The 16158-nt window shown below is 40.3% G+C and overlaps 1 protein-coding gene across 1 annotated transcript in view; it reads right to left on the reverse strand.

Annotated features, from left to right (window-relative positions):
* The window catches only part of LOC126335330 (spermatogenesis-associated protein 20), a 293157-nt gene that overhangs the window by 232822 nt on the left and 44177 nt on the right, over nt 1–16158 (reverse strand). Inside the window, exons 5-6 of the mRNA XM_049998487.1 lie at nt 9248–9574; nt 7038–7217 (exon numbers count right to left, since the gene is read on the reverse strand). Of these exons, the coding sequence (XP_049854444.1) occupies nt 7038–7217; nt 9248–9574 (507 nt within the window). The remainder of the gene's footprint in view (nt 1–7037; nt 7218–9247; nt 9575–16158) is intronic.

Consider the following 16158-nt stretch of genomic DNA (forward strand, 5'->3'; position numbering starts at 1 on the left):
TGTGACTATTCTGCAGTTAAGATCGCCTGCAATAATGGTGGGTTTGCTGTCAAATTGTTTGATGAGTGTGACTACACTCCTGGAAATGGAAAAAAGAACACATTGACACCGGTGTGTCAGACCCACCATACTTGCTCCGGACACTGCGAGAGGGCTGTACAAGCAATGATCACACGCACGGCACAGCGGACACACCAGGAACCGCGGTGTTGACCGTCGAATGGCGCTAGCTGCGCAGCATTTGTGCACCGCCGCTGTCAGTGTCAGCCAGTTTGCCGTGGCATACGGAGCTCCATCGCAGTCTTTAACACTGGTAGCATGCCGCGACAGCATGGACGTGAACCGTATGTGCAGTTGACGGACTTTGAGCGAGGGCGTATAGTGGGTTTGTGGGAGGCCGGGTGGACGTACCGCCGAATTGCTCAACACGTGGGGCGTGAGGTCTCCACAGTACATCGATGTTGTCGCCAGTGGTCAGTGGAAGGTGCACGTGCCCGTCGACCTGGGACCGGACCGCAGCGACGCACGGATGCACGCCAAGACTGTAGGATCCTACGCAGTGCCGTAGGGGACCGCACCACCACTTCCCAGCAAATTAGGGACACTGTTGCTCCTGGGGTATCGGCGAGGATCATTCGCAACCGTCTCCATGAAGCTGGGCTACGGTCCCGCACACCGTTAGGCCGTCTTCCGCTCACTTCCCCAACATCGTGCAGCCCGCCTCCAGTGGTGTCGCGACAGGTGTGAATGGAGGGATGAATGGAGACGTGTCGTCTTCAGCGATGAGAGTCGCTTGTGCCTTGGTGCCAATGATGGTCGTATGCATGTTTGGCGCCGTGCAGGTGAGCGCCACAATCAAGACTGCATACGACCGAGGCACACAGGGCCAACACCCGGCATCATGGTGTGGGGAGCGATCTCCTACACTGGCCGTACACCTCTGGTGATCATCGAGGGGACACTGAATAGTGCACGGTACATCCAAACCGTCATCGAACCCATCGTTCTACCATTCCTAGACCGGCAAGGGAACTTGCTGTTCCAACAGAACAATGCACGTCCCAACATGCTCTAGAAGGTGTAAGTCAACTACCCTGGCCAGCAAGATCTCCGGATCTGTCCCCTATTGAGCATGTTTGGGACTGGACGAAGCATCGTCTCACGCGGCCTGCACGTCCAGCACGAACGCTAGTCCAACTGAGGCGCCAGGTGGAAATGTTTCCCCTTCCTGGGACAATGAATTCACGGTGTTCTTATTTCAATTTCCAGGAGTGTATTTTGTCAATTTTTTCTACAGCATTTATGTGTGGTTTAAAATAGGCTCAAGTGTTGATCTTCCAGATCTGAAACCCATTTGTCATTCTGGGAGATGACTGTCCACAGAGGCTTTGATTTTTTGTGTAATTATCTTTGAAAACATCTTGAACTGAGTATTTTCCAGGACTATGCCTCTGTACTTTTTTGGGTCTGTTGGGTCTCCTCTACCTTTGTAAAGAACTTATATTGTCGAGTGTCTCCATTATGTATGAATTCTTCCAAGTTCCAGGCATTTGTTAAATAGTTTGATCCATAGGTGTTGGAGGGCCTCTTTTGCATCTTTTATATGTTCATTATATATATTATCGGATCCTGCAGCTTTCTTGTTCTTCCATGCTTTTATTACTTCTTTTATATCTTCTTCAATTAGAGGTTCCCATATATTCTCTATTTTCCTTAGTTTGATGTTGTTTTTTCTTTGTTGGGGCTCGTTTTGATTCCTCGTTTTTTCAGTATCTTACTGAAGTGGTCTTCCCATTCCTTCATGTCAATATTTGGTGTATGAGCCAGTTTCCTTGGTCTTGCTGCTATGTATGAGTCTTTCTCTGCTTCATCCGTTCTCTTTTTGCCTCTCTTTCTATGTATTCTATTTTCTTCTCTTCTATTAGTTTTTTGTAGATTCTCCTCTCTTCTGCATACAGTTTGTATGTTTCCTTGTCGTGCTGGTTTCTTAATCTGTGGAGCGTTCTTAGAACAGTGTTCCTTTTGCTGTAGCATTCATCATCGAACCATCTTTTTGCTGTCTTTATTTTTGGGTTTGTTTGTATCACTGAATTTTTTTAGGAGGTCTTCTATTTGGCCCGTTGCTATTTCAAGATCTCCTTCCTCTATTAAAGTATCTATTTGTGTTATTTGTTCTTGCTGGTTTGTTAATTTTTCTACATCAATTTTTCTTTGTGTGATGTGGTGGGTTTTTCTTGCTGGCGGTGACATGACGATATTTATTTTTATCTTCATTGGAATGTGCTTTCATATAGGAGTCATGTAGTCGTGCCATATTGGTTGAATACTTCTTTCTATTTCTCCTCTTGTTAATGTGATATCAATGGTGCTTTTCCCATTGTGGCGTATGTATGTAGGTATCTGTCTAGCGTTCAGTAGGGTGAAACCATCTTCTTCTAGGGTTTCAATGACTAGTTTTGTTTTTTAGTTCTCCATGTCTATTCTGCAGTTAAGATCGCCTGCAATAATGGTGGGTTTGCTGTCACATTGTTTGATGAGTGTGACTATTTTGTCAATTATTTCTACAGCATTTATGTGCGGTTTAAAATAGGCTCAATTATAATTATGTTTGCTGCTTCTACCAGCATATTTTTTTTTTTTTTTTTTTGCATCATACAGGGTTTCAGTAGGATAGATATCCCTCCTATGGGTCGTCTTCTTTCTCTCTTCTTTGCCATTAGGTAATAATTGTAGAAATCTTTATGTTGCCAGTTGTCTATCAGAAAGGTTTCTGTTAGAACTGCAAGATCCAATTTTTGCACAATGTTGTTCTGAAATAGACAACATACGCAATACATTCATGTAAATGTAACTTACACACATGGCCACTGTGGTCGCGTGTGTGAGCTGTGTTTGTGTCAATGAATGTGTGTGTGTGTGTGTGTGTGTGTGTGTGTGTGTGTGTACTTGGGAAGATAGCTTTCTGGCCAAAAGATTGTGTGTTTAGTAGTCTTCTTGTTGTGCTTGTCTGTGATTCAACATCACCGCTATACGGTGCATAGCAATCTACCCTTTTCACAATATTATAAAAATATATCAATAATATGACAGTTGTGCGGTTACATCATAAATATGGCAAACCAAAATTATTTTGACGTTCATAAATAACACTGATGACCCCATAAGGTACGTAAACAGTGTCCATACAGCCAAGCTAGAGTTAATAATGGATATTTATACTGTAGTGCAAAAAAAATCTTAACACACTGCTGGTGGAGATCAGGCATGAAACTGAAACTCTTCAAACATTCAAAAACATATTAAATAAAACCTCATTAGCTACTCCTTTTACAACTTATCATAATATTTGGAGCCTGTAATGTAAATTCCATGTAACTCTAATATTTCTATTAGATAAATCTTGACTTTGTCAGTATACAGCAGCTGATTATAGTAAGCATACAAATGCTTTGTTTGAAGTAATCGATAAAAACAGTAGCTGAATAGTATAGGAGAAGGATCAAGGTTCTTTTTCATTCAAAGTAGCTGTGTTTCTCCTAACACTATAATTTGTTGTTGGTATACTTTACACAAGTAGCCAGCAGTGGCAGCTTCTGCCTGTTAATTACCTTGACTTGTTCCACATACATCCATTCATGATCAAATTTATGAAACATAATCTGTGAATGAATAAATGAATGGGTGAACAAATTCTGTCACCTTGACGAAAAAGTCATATAACCAACACTCACATGCAAATGGTGGGTGGGAATTACTAACTCACATGTCTACATTTTAAAAAAAATTACAAACACTTATGAAAGTTCAGTATGAAGCCATATTTACACATTAATTTGCTATGTGAATGAAAAATGACACATTCCACATCATTATGCTTTATCATGCAAAATGATGCATGGAACTTGAGATTAATCAATGAACAAGAATTTTGGTGAACCTTAATACTGTTTGGAATGTTGTTTTAATGTTAGCATTGCTGTTCTACTTTCAAATGGTTTAATAATAATTCTTATGGGTTCAATTGCACATCTGTTGATTCATGCATCAGTTAAAGCTATTATGGTGTTATTTAACTGTGTCTTTACATGTATCTGCACTGAAAATTTCAAATCAAACTTTAACATGTTTATTAAGTTATAAACGAAGTTTGCATCACGAATTATATGCTTTGCAACTTTTCTTTCTTAATTTTCTTTCCCCTGTGAATGAGGCACAATTTCAACTCTCTACTTGAACAGCTGTGGCAAGCTCCTGGGCAGAAACATTGAGTTCCAGCAACACAGATCATTTTGTCCCAATATCCACAGTTTACTTGCTTCCACGTAGCAAAAACATGTGGTCAAACTGTTAGTGTTAGTGCATCTCAATGGGTTGAACATATAACACCAGTTTTGGGTGAATTAATTCTCCCACATAAATAGAGATAGGACCCAGTGAACATCAGTACAAAATCCATCTTTCTTCCTCACTTAACATTCACTATTTTTGTAGAGAATCTTATCGCTATCACACGATCATCCTCTCACTCTCTCTCTATCAAACCCACAACAATATTTTTAAGGAATGTTGATGGATATTGTTAGATTCAATTACCATTCAGCAAAGACACTGTGCTTTTGGTCTGTTGTTTGGAATTCAATAGTGCTGACTCTTCCTGCATTGAGTGTAACAATGAATTTCCCCCCCTCACAGTCAAGAGATCACCAGAAGCCCCTCCCAATACTTAATGGAAATTGTCTGACAGCTTCTCAAAGATTCTCTCTTCTTTTAAATACCACAAAAATATTTTGGTCTATTTTTGCCTTGTTCGATCAACTAAATTTCATTTCATTCTGCATTTTATTTTTCTGACTGGGTGACTTCGTCACTTCTTTCATTGAATTGCATGTTAGTACGTCTAATAACTCACCTTAATTGCAGGAGAAATCTGAGTTACAATTCCAGAAGACAATTTCATTTCATTAAGCAACCTGGGTGATGAAGAGTCTGACTACACAGAATCTCAGTTAAATTTAATGCAACCAGGTGCTTCTAACCCCCCCCCCCCCCCCCCCCCCCCTTCTCTCTCTCTCTCTCTCTCTCTCTCTCTCTCTCTCTCTCTCTCTCTCTCTCTCTCTCTCTGTGTGTGTGTGTGTGTGTGTGTGTGTGTGGGCGCGCGCGCGGGCACACGTGCGCGCGTGTGTGTGAGTGTGTTTGGTGGTTACCACAATTCTCATCTCAAGAATGAGATTCTCTTCCAAAAAACTGTGTTACTTACATGAACATGCAGCAAAGATACACTGCGGTGAAAAACATCATGGGTTACCTCCTAATATTACACTGGGGCACCTTTGCCTGGCGCAGTGCAACAACTCTATGTGGCTTGGACTCAACGAGTCAGAAGTCCACTGCAGAAACATAACCACCCATAACTACGAAAGTGTTGCCACTGCAGGATGTTGCGCATGACCTGATCTCTCAATTATGTTCCATAAATATTTGATGGGATTCATGTAGGGTGATGTGGTCAGTCAAATCATTCATTCGAACTGTCCAAAATGTTCTTCAAACCAATCATGAACAACTGTGGTCAAGTGACACAAAATTATTGTTTCAGAGCAAGAAGTCCATGAATGACTGCAAATGGTCTCCAAGTAGTCGAACATAACCATTTCCAGTCAATGTTCAGTCCAGTTGAACCAGAGGATCCAGTTCATTCCACATAAACACAGCCCACACCATTATGGAGCCACCACCAGCTTGCACAGTGCCTTGTAGACAACAGGGGTCCTTGGATTTGTGCAATCTGCACCACACACAAACCTTACCATCAGTTCTTACCAACTGAAATTGAGACTCATCTGATCAGGCCACATTTTTGCAACCAATATGGTAATGAGCCAAGGAAGGTGCTGCAGGTGATGTCATGCTTAACAAAGGCACTCGCGTCGGTTGTCTGCTGCCATTGCCCATTAATGCCAAATTTTGCTGCACTGCCCTAACAGATAAGATCATTGTACATACCACCTTGATTTCTGTGGTTATTTCATGCAGTGTTGCTTATATATTAGCAGTGACAACTCTATCCAAATACCACTGCTTTCGGTTGTTACCTACAGGCCGTCAGCCATTGCATTGGCCATGGTGAGACGCAATATGGAAATTTGGTATTGTCAGCACACTCTTGACACTGTGCAGCTTGGAATATTGATTTCCTACTGAAATTGAATGTCCGTTGCATCTAGCTCCAACTACCGTTCCCCATTCAAAGTCTGTTCATTCCCATCGTGTCTCCATAACCAAGTTGGAAAAATTTTCACATGAATCACCTGAGTACAAATGACAGCTCCACCAATGCCTGTCCTTTCATACCTTGTGTACACGATACTACTGCCATCTGTGTATGTACATATCATTATCCCAGGCCTATTGTCACCTTAGTTCATGTGCTCATGCATAATACAGAACATTCCAATGGGCCAACCATTCACAGGGTTCACAATACTATTTGAATGATAGCATCGACAACTCTCAGATAACAACCACAGGTTTGCACACCAATGTTCAATCCATTCAGATGAAGTTCACATTACTTGGCATATGAAACAAACTGTAGAGCATGGTAGTTGAAAGAGCAGAAGACGATGACAGAAATAATGGTGGGCTAGATAAAAATTTAGTGCCCAGATTAGAGGTTGAGGGGGTGGGGGTTAAATAGATACAGTAATGACACAAGACATTAGAGTAAGTTGAAGCCAGGTGAATAGTAGGGACCAATGACAAAGTAAAAGGCGAGTAGTTCTAAGATAATGGTGTTATAAGGAAGAATCCAAAAAACTATACTGTCAAATTGTCAACATTACTATATTCTAGTAGCAAAAGATTTTCTATTTAATTCTAACTTTGACTTGGTTACACTACATCTTGTATTTCTGATGGTCAATTTTTATTTACTTTCTATGTACTTAGCTATATACATTTATGACCATGGGTTACAATTCCTAGTCAGTAGTGTTATTCAGATAATATTCTATGAAATAATGGAATATTTGATTTACCTGATCACCTAAATCTCTGTCCACATAAGTAAGAATGTCTCTAACAATGTCAGCATAAAATTCTTCTTTAGAAGCTGTATAGGCTGCTGAATAGGCAACAGCTAACTGTGCCTGGTCATAAAGCATCTTTTCAAAATGTGGAACATGCCACCTTTCATCTGTTGAATATCTTGCAAAACCCTAAAATGAAATTTTAAATTTAATATGACCACATATAACATTCAAATTGCCAGCATTAAAATTTTAAATTGTCAAAACAGATCAGTTAAAAAATGCTAGTAATTATTATCTTACATCATTCAATGTGGCCTGGAATAACCTGCATATTCAATGAAGAAGAAAATAAAAATGTGAAAAAGAAAAATAGATCCCAAACATATTTAAATGTTCTTAAGCTTCTGCAGTAGATAAGCTTAATTTTCACACATGGCCTGTTATTTTCCCACTGAGCCTGTCGGTGTCCTGCTGATGCCACCTGCTGCTGCTGGCTCCTTTGCAGCCAATTCTGCAACTAATTTGGTATCGGGTCAGGCACTTGCAGAGTTGACTTTTCCTCCACAGTGCCAGATGCAGCTAGTGGGTTCGACTGAGCCTGAAGCCACCAACACCACCACTGCCACTGCCGCCACATTCCCCACTGCAACTGACCCTGCCACTACAGGCTCCTTTGGAGTCACTTCTGTCACTGCAGTGGTGTCCTGTTGGACACCTGTGCAGATGCTTTCTCTTTCAACACTGGCACCAAGTCAGTGGTTTCCATCGCCCCGTACTGCCTACTGTCAGCCCCTCTACCACCAGCCCTCTCCACCTTCTCTGCATCCTCCTTTCCTGCACGACTTCCTCCTGCCATATAACAGGTGGTGCTGCCACTGATCCCTTTCTCTGTCCTTTTCCTCCAGCACGTGTTAGGGCACTCATCGAAGTCCTGTAACAGAACTTTGGGTTGCATCTGGTCTCATCACTGTTTCTGCCTTCCAGTGGTCAGTTTGCTTCCCTCATGACAACAATGTCCAGGTCCCCGATCATGGCAGCTCTTCCTGTCAGTTACATCAGAGCTACATCAGACACATCAGTATCATTGCATATCGGGTGGCCGCCATTGATGGAGCATCGGCTCACATCAGCTGCCAACATTTGCTTGTAACCTGGGGTACATTATTTGGCTTGGCTCTCTCAGCCATAACACATAAAAGGCAAGCACAAATTCAGCTATTTTTTGTCGATATATTTAAATATTTTGTCACAACTGTTACAAGGACAGCCTTTGCTGCAGTGATAAAGTTGAATGATGCACTACTGCCTGCAAATGTCAATGTTTTCATTTATTTTTCACAATATCATTTCATTTCAGCCATAGGCCACTTTCAAACATTTCTGTGTATTACTGACTCCAGTATCATAAAAAAACTGTGATGACAAATATTCCCATATTGGTCTCTTGCGTATACTGGCCTTAGGGCATGCTCTTAGCCTTGAAATTCTAAAAGTTAATACTTCTACATCTATACTCTGCAAACCACTGTGAAGTACTTGGCATATGGTATGTACCAGTTATTGGGACTGCTTCTCATTTCATTTACATATGGAGCAGAGGAAGATTGACCGTTTAAACCCTTTACCCTCACCATCCATTTGGGAGCAATGCACGAGTACTGTTGTATATTTTTAGATCCATCATTTAAAGCTGGTTCTTGAAACTTCATAAGCAGGTTATCTTGGGATGGTTTGTGTCTTTCTTCATGTGCCTGCCAGTTCAGTTTCTTCAGCATATTTGTGGTACTCTCCCATACATCAAAAAAACCTGAAATCATTTATGATGCCCTTCTCTGTATATGTTCAATATCTCTTGTTAGTCCTGTTTGGTATGGATCTTACACATTTGAACAAAAATTGTAGGATGGTCCACAAAGTTTTCCATAAACAATCTCCTTTGTAAACTGTTTGCATTTCCCTCATAGTCTGCCTTTCTTACCTATGAGTGAGCCTATGTGATTATTCTATTTCATATCCCTAGAAATTGTGTGAGTTGACTGATTCCAATTATGTCAAACTTATAATATATATTTTATAAATATATAATGTTGTATAACTAAATCTGTGCAAGCAGCAGCGTTTGTATGGCAGCAAACATAATATGTCTCAAGAATATAGTTAACAACATATTACACACTGTAAGTACAAACTCCCTAAGTGTTTGATCATTAGCATACCTGTGAAACGTGATCATGAATTCCTCCTTTTGCCATCTTTTTCAGAGTGAATAAACACATGTCAAGAGCATTTTTTCCAATTTCTGAAGAAGGATTTCTTGCATGAATGTGAAAAAGAAAATTAAAATTCACTGGCTGTGGAAATTTTGGAGATTCACTGAAGCCACCATTTTTACTATCAAAACTCTTCGCAAGCTGCTGGAAACACTTTTCTATGCATTCTGGTTTAGGTACAGCAGATGATGCAGCATCTAATGCAGAAGCTCTCTTTAAGATCTCCACTACCTTCCGTCCTGAGTCTGAAAACTTCTGCCTATTTCCTTCCCACTGAAATACATGGTAAAAAAAACAACTTTTAGTTTAGATGTTACAAATTAACAAAAGTACAAGCATTTGTTTTACACTGCTGGTGATATGTTTGCATAAAAATAAATATTGATGCTTCATTCTAAGAAGATAGAAGTTTGGCCCACATCGAGAAAATTATTTAAGATTTTAACAATACCCCACTGCACATGAATTACTTCGATGCTTTACATGGGTTTCTTTATTTATGGTATACATATATGTGTATGGAATGTTTTTGGAGTCCAAAATTCTCCTCTGTAGGTATCAACACTAACTGTAAATTAATGAAACTGAGCATATTCTGTTTATACATAAGATCCAGTGGGCAACACAGCAGCACCCAGGTTAATGACATGTTCCCAGACTCCCAAAAAGTGTTTCATAGAATTCTGCATTGTTACCCTGTGAACAAACTATAGCTTATACAAGACCCAATTTATGACTGTATTTTGGACTTGCTAACGTACTCAATATACAGTTTAGCCTTAACAAGGAAAAATGGTCAAATGTTAAAGTAGTTTTCAGCATATCCTATGAAAGTTATATATGGTTGTTATTGTTCATGATCTACATATAAATTGTCTGGTGGATTGTGTTGGAAACTTGATGAGGCTGACTGTGAATATATTAGGGGAGACGCCAAGGTGCAAAATTATAACAAATGCAAGCAGACTTGCAAAGAATCAATGCCTACAGCAGCATCCAGTAATCAACATTGACCCAAACAAATGTAACTTATTGTGTACAAAGAGGTAAAAAGACCAATTACTCTTCACTAATGTGATTGGTGACTAATCCTTGGAAACAGCCACAAGTTCTTAATGTCAGGAGTATGTATCTGGAGTGCTTTAAAGAGGAACTGCCACATAAAACTAGTTACCAGAAGGGCAAATGCTAGATTGTGATTCATCTGAAGAATGCAATGAAAATGAAATGCACCCATGAAAGAAGTGGCATACAAAAGCTTCCATTCAACCAGTTCTTGAGAACCAGTTTTCAGTTCCGAATCTGCATATGTGCATACCACCATCCCATGACTTTTGTCACCTTAGTGTATAACCCAACAGGTTATGGACCCAGCTGACTGAATTGAATAATTCTGACCAGTGAATGCCAAAACACTTAATATTGTTTGTGAGCAGTTTATAATTTACAGTAACTATATTGTAGCTGTGTAAATGGCTGCTGCCCATATTCCACAGATTGAGAAACCCATGTGTCGAGGGAATTATGCAACTTGGAAGTTTGCAGTAGAAGCTTATCTACAGTTGGACAACCTTCGGAATGTCACTGATGGAACCTTAAAGCCCATAGTTTTAGATTCCCAGAACCAAGATTGCACTGCAAAATCCCAATTAATACTTACAGACAATCCTGTAAATTATATTCATATAGAAAATTATGGCAAAGTGAAGGAAATATGGGACAATCTAAGGAGGCATCTGAAAGCAGAGGTTTGGCTAGGAAAGTGGGTTTGCTAAGAGAGCTTACTAACACACATTTAGACAAATACAAAGATGTTGTTGAATATGTAAACAAAATCATCTCAACTTTGAAATGTCCAAGAAATATTGGCTTTGACACTGCTGAAGAACAGACTGATACCCTCTACTAGTGAGACTACTTGATTAGTACAGTACTCCCCCATGATAATGGGCTTAGACAGTTCAGGGATACCAATCAAAGGCAACAGCGTAAAACTCAAGATTCTAGAAGATGTTCAATTGTACAAGAATACCCTACTCTGGACAAGGAAGTCACTTTGCATTCAAAATACAAAAAGAAAAAACCTGTTCTACGTTCCAAATAATGAGACATTTTTTTTCGTACAGCACAGAAAAAGAAAACAAGTGCACAAGAAAAAAGTCAGGTCTCAAAAGATCCAGAAAGGAAGGCGAGCAATAAAGATAAAGCACTAACTGGGTGTTATTGTTTTGATAAAACTGGAATTAAGAGTACAGATTGGTTCCTGGACTCTGGAGCATCTATGCATAATACCCTAGAGCAATCAGTTTTACATGAATTTTCTCCCAAAATAGATGTTGGTGTTTCAACAGTTGACAGTTCTCAGTTACAATGCGAACTGGTAAGAAAGATAAGTTTTAATTTGAAGTTTAAAGGAGAATCAGTAGATATTACACCAAATAATGTACATCATGTGAAGAATGTTGCTACAAATTTGCTTTCAGTAAGTGAAATAGTGAGTAAGGGCAACAAGGTCATTTTTTATTTAAAAAATTGATTAGAGTGGCAGTGTGATAGCCACAGCGAGTAAAGAAAATGGATATTAATAAATTAGATGTTCTTCAAGTTGGAAGTAGTTGTCCAGCATATTCTGCAAAAACTTTTTTATTGCACTGAAAGCTTGGACACATTAATAGGAAAAGTATGGCCTTGATAAAAGATATGGCACTGGGGGTAAAGGAATGTAATAATGTAACTAACCTCATGAAATTTGAATGCAAGGAAAGCAAGCCAGATTACTATTTAAAACAGGTACATAAAGATCTACGGCTTTTACAGCTGATACAAACAGATCTTCGAGGGCCTATGGGAAAAGAATCTATAGGAGGCAGTTGCTATTTCCTTGGCTTAATTTATGATTTTTCAAGATATACCCACAGTTATTTTCATAGAACCAGGGACAAAGTGAGTGAATTTTGACAGTTTTCATGCCACAGTTGAAAGACAGACTGGTAAGAAGGATAGACATTCTCAGATCAGATAATGGTACCAAATATGTCAATAAACAGCTAGGCAACAATTGAGTGAATTTGATATAAGGCAGTAAACTAAACTGATAGGGGAAAAAAATCACAGCACCAATAAATAATTAATACAGAGTACTGAAATTTTGGGAACGCATTTGTCTAGGTAATACATTTACATGATTAACATTGAAAGTTCGCAGGTTTGTGGTGGCAGTCGACTCAGCCAAGTCAACCATCAGCTCTGTGAGGAAAAAAAAACTTTGATTTGTTTGGCTGTGTGTGTTCTGTTCAGCCATTTTTTGTATGTTGTCATTAATTTTCATAGCACGCATTGTGTAGAAATGCTATTAATATTGTGTACATAAATGAAAAGTGTGTCTCTAGTATTTTCTACTATGACATAGTAGTGGAGCACCCAGCGCTGTGACCCAGTTAATGTGCATTTCCATGCTGCATTGACTTTCCTCAGTGAATATCGCCTTTCGTTGTGAACAACGTTTCTCACAACCAGTGCCTTCTCGCCATATTACACATCGGGTGTCACATGCCACTGCTCTGTTCAATGTTTGAGTGCTCTATAGAGTGTTGCTCGAAGTACGTCAAACATCGATTTCCATACCACCTTCGTGTCTCCTCCTCGGTTTCTGCCCTTGAACAAATGGCGACCAAATGGGATCCAAGGATATTGTCCCCGCAACATACTGTGCAGCACTTGAGCATCTAACCCTGACACCTTTTGTCATTTTTTCAGCCTACCTAAATAACCTAAGGACATCACATACATCCATGCCCGAGGCAGGATTCAAACCTGCGACCGTAGCAGTTGCATGGTTTCGGACTGAAGCACCTAGAACCGCTCAGCCACCGCAGCCGGCTGCTGGCATCACACTCTGAAAGCAATGCTCATGTGTCACATCAGTGGTTGGGCAAAAGCAGTAACATGGGTTGTCTTGGTCGAACGTACTGTCTTCAAAGAGGATCTTCAAACATCTCTAGCCAAGGTACAGTACAGCAAAACTTGGGTCCTTCGCACTGAGTATGTCGAGGACTCAGATCCTCTCACCCCCTCCACTTTATCTACATTAGCTAAGCGCATCCCTCACATATCTCTCACATCTCACACATTACCGTGCCCCCTCCCCAAACCCACACAACTCCATGCATTTTCATTCACAGTGACCTCACCACCTGCAAGTATGTCATGCTCCATGATGACTTGGTTCAAGCGTCTTTGCAGCCCCCTTATTTGGGCCCTCGCGAGGTACTGCCACACACTATCATCATCTTTCTTATTCTCTTCAATGGTAAACCACACACTGTATCTTTGAACAGGCTAAAACCAACCAGGACAATTGAAAACACCACAATGCACAACCCGCCACCCAGTGAAACTACTCCAGTCGAACACACCAATTCACGCATCCCCTTCTGCCACCCCTCCCTCCCACTGCTACAATGATTCCCCCAGTGTTGTGCTTATGACAAATGATTCTCGTGTGATCATCCTCATGACTCACCTCTCACCAGCACCACAGAGTGTCACAACGATCTCCATCAACATCTCATCGTCCACCCCTGAATATCTATTGATCAATATCCACAACAATACTCTCTTCCTTCATCATACTCCTCCCAGCTCATACAACAACCCCAACACTGTGCACATTACCCTTCTGAAACATTACTCTTTACCTCATTCTGCAGACAAAGCGAACATTACTGCCTCCATTGACTCCATCGGGTGTCTTACCACTACCATCCCTCTTCTCTCCCCATCCGTAACCTACCCTCACTCCCCCAACACCACCCCACACATTCCCTTATGCCATGCACGTCATCCCCTCCACTCCTCTTTTTTGGCTCCAAGATAATGTGCTTTCCTCACCTCCTTCTCTCCTACAGAGCAACGGGTGTTTTGTATGTCATTATTTTTTGCTGTGAGCATTGTGTAAAGACACCAAAAAATGGTTCAAATGGCTCTGACCACTATGGGACTTAACTGCTGTGGTCATTAGTCCCCTAGAACTTAGAACTACTTAAACCTAACTAACCTAAGGACATCACACACATCCATGCCCGAGGCAGGATTCGAACCTGTGACCGTAGCAGTAAAGACACTATTAATAAAGTGTATGCAAGTGAAAAGTGTGTGTCTAGTACCTTCTACTGTAACATAGTACTGGTGTACCCACAGGTTAATGTAAGTGTGAGACGAGCCACTGCAAATATGAAATGCTGGTACATTAATAACCAGTGCACCTGCCTGAATATTGAATGCAAGCATGCAAATGTGCATGCATTGTGTTGTACAGGTGCTGGATGTCAGTTAGTTGGATGGAGTTCCATACTGTTGCATCTTGGTTGGTCAACACAGTGATGGTTAATTCTGTTTACAGTTGATGCTGGAGCTGTCACCCAATAATGCCTGTGCTCGAGTGGAGATAACTTGGTGACTGAGCAGACCAAAGCAGTATGTCAAAACTCTGTAGAGCATTTTGGGTTAGAACAGCGATATGTGGGTGAGCGTTATTGTGTTTAAAAACACATGGCACATTAAAAGCATTCTTGACTAACATCAACTCATCAGATCCAATCTCAAAGGTAACTAATGCTCAAAACCGTCACAGAGTGTATTTAAAGCAAACCTGATTTGTATCTCCATAGTGCTCCTACTAGCACCACTTTTATGTGAGTGGCATGAAATATGAATAGAAATCATCTTTCAGATGTAGTAACATGCCTACCAACTTTCGTTTATGTCGCACAACACATGCTTAGTGTTGTGATTTTTTCCCATCAGTGTATAAACTTGCTACAGTTCTGTTCAAAGAGTAGTAGAACAGGCTAACAGAACAATTGTAGAGAAAGTAGGGAGCATGACAAAGGATACAGGATTACCAAAATGTTATTGGACAGAAGCAGTATAAACTGCAGTGTATCTAAGTAACAAGTAGCCAATTAAATCTGTACCAAAAAAGACTCCATATGAAGTTTGGACTGCAAAAAAAAACTTGATCTACATCATACAAAATTTTTTGGATATAAGGTCATGGTACAAGTTCCCAAACAAGTTAGAAGAAAATAGTACTCTAATCTGAAAACATATTTTTATTGGGTACTGTGAAGATTCCAAAGGTTACAGGTTCATAAATCCTCATGTCATATTTTTAGAATCTGGTGAAAATGTATGTGTAGATATTAATCCTGGAGAAGAAGTTCAAGAACATGCAGAGGCACCTGTAAATTTAGGAACTAAAAGACTTGAAGAAGTCGTTCAAGGACAATCATGTGTTTGTATTGAACATGAAATGGATAATGAGATCCAGAAAACTCCAGCAGCTGAGGACAAATTTATGGCATTCATTACATACAATAAAACTTGTATCCAGATTATGAAACATATATGGCTGCTGAAACATTCAACAACAAAGATCTTACAGTTGAAGAAGCCTTGGCCAGCCTGAATGCAGATAATTGGAAGAAAGCTATAGAAAAGGTATTATTATCTTCTTCCAAGAATGATACTTATGAACAGGTTGATGTACCACATCCCATCTCCGGAGTTCAGATAGGTTGGTGTTGGTGGGAAATATCCAGATAACCCGGACGGTGTAACACTGTGCCAAGATGTGCTGGCCGTGCACCAAGGCATGTTTAGCCACAGGGTGATCCTCATATTGATTATCATGCCTTGGTGCATGGCCAGCACATCTTGACACAGTGTTAGACCGTCCGGGTTATCTGGATACTTCCCACCAACACCAACCTATCCGAACTCCGGAGATGGGAACTTGCCCTCCAATATATCCTCTCTTCTCGTTATCCACCAGGCCTCAATCTCCGCTAATTTCA

This window comes from Schistocerca gregaria, chromosome 2, assembly GCF_023897955.1.
Source record: "Schistocerca gregaria isolate iqSchGreg1 chromosome 2, iqSchGreg1.2, whole genome shotgun sequence".
In the NCBI taxonomy this organism is placed as follows: domain Eukaryota; kingdom Metazoa; phylum Arthropoda; class Insecta; order Orthoptera; family Acrididae; genus Schistocerca; species Schistocerca gregaria.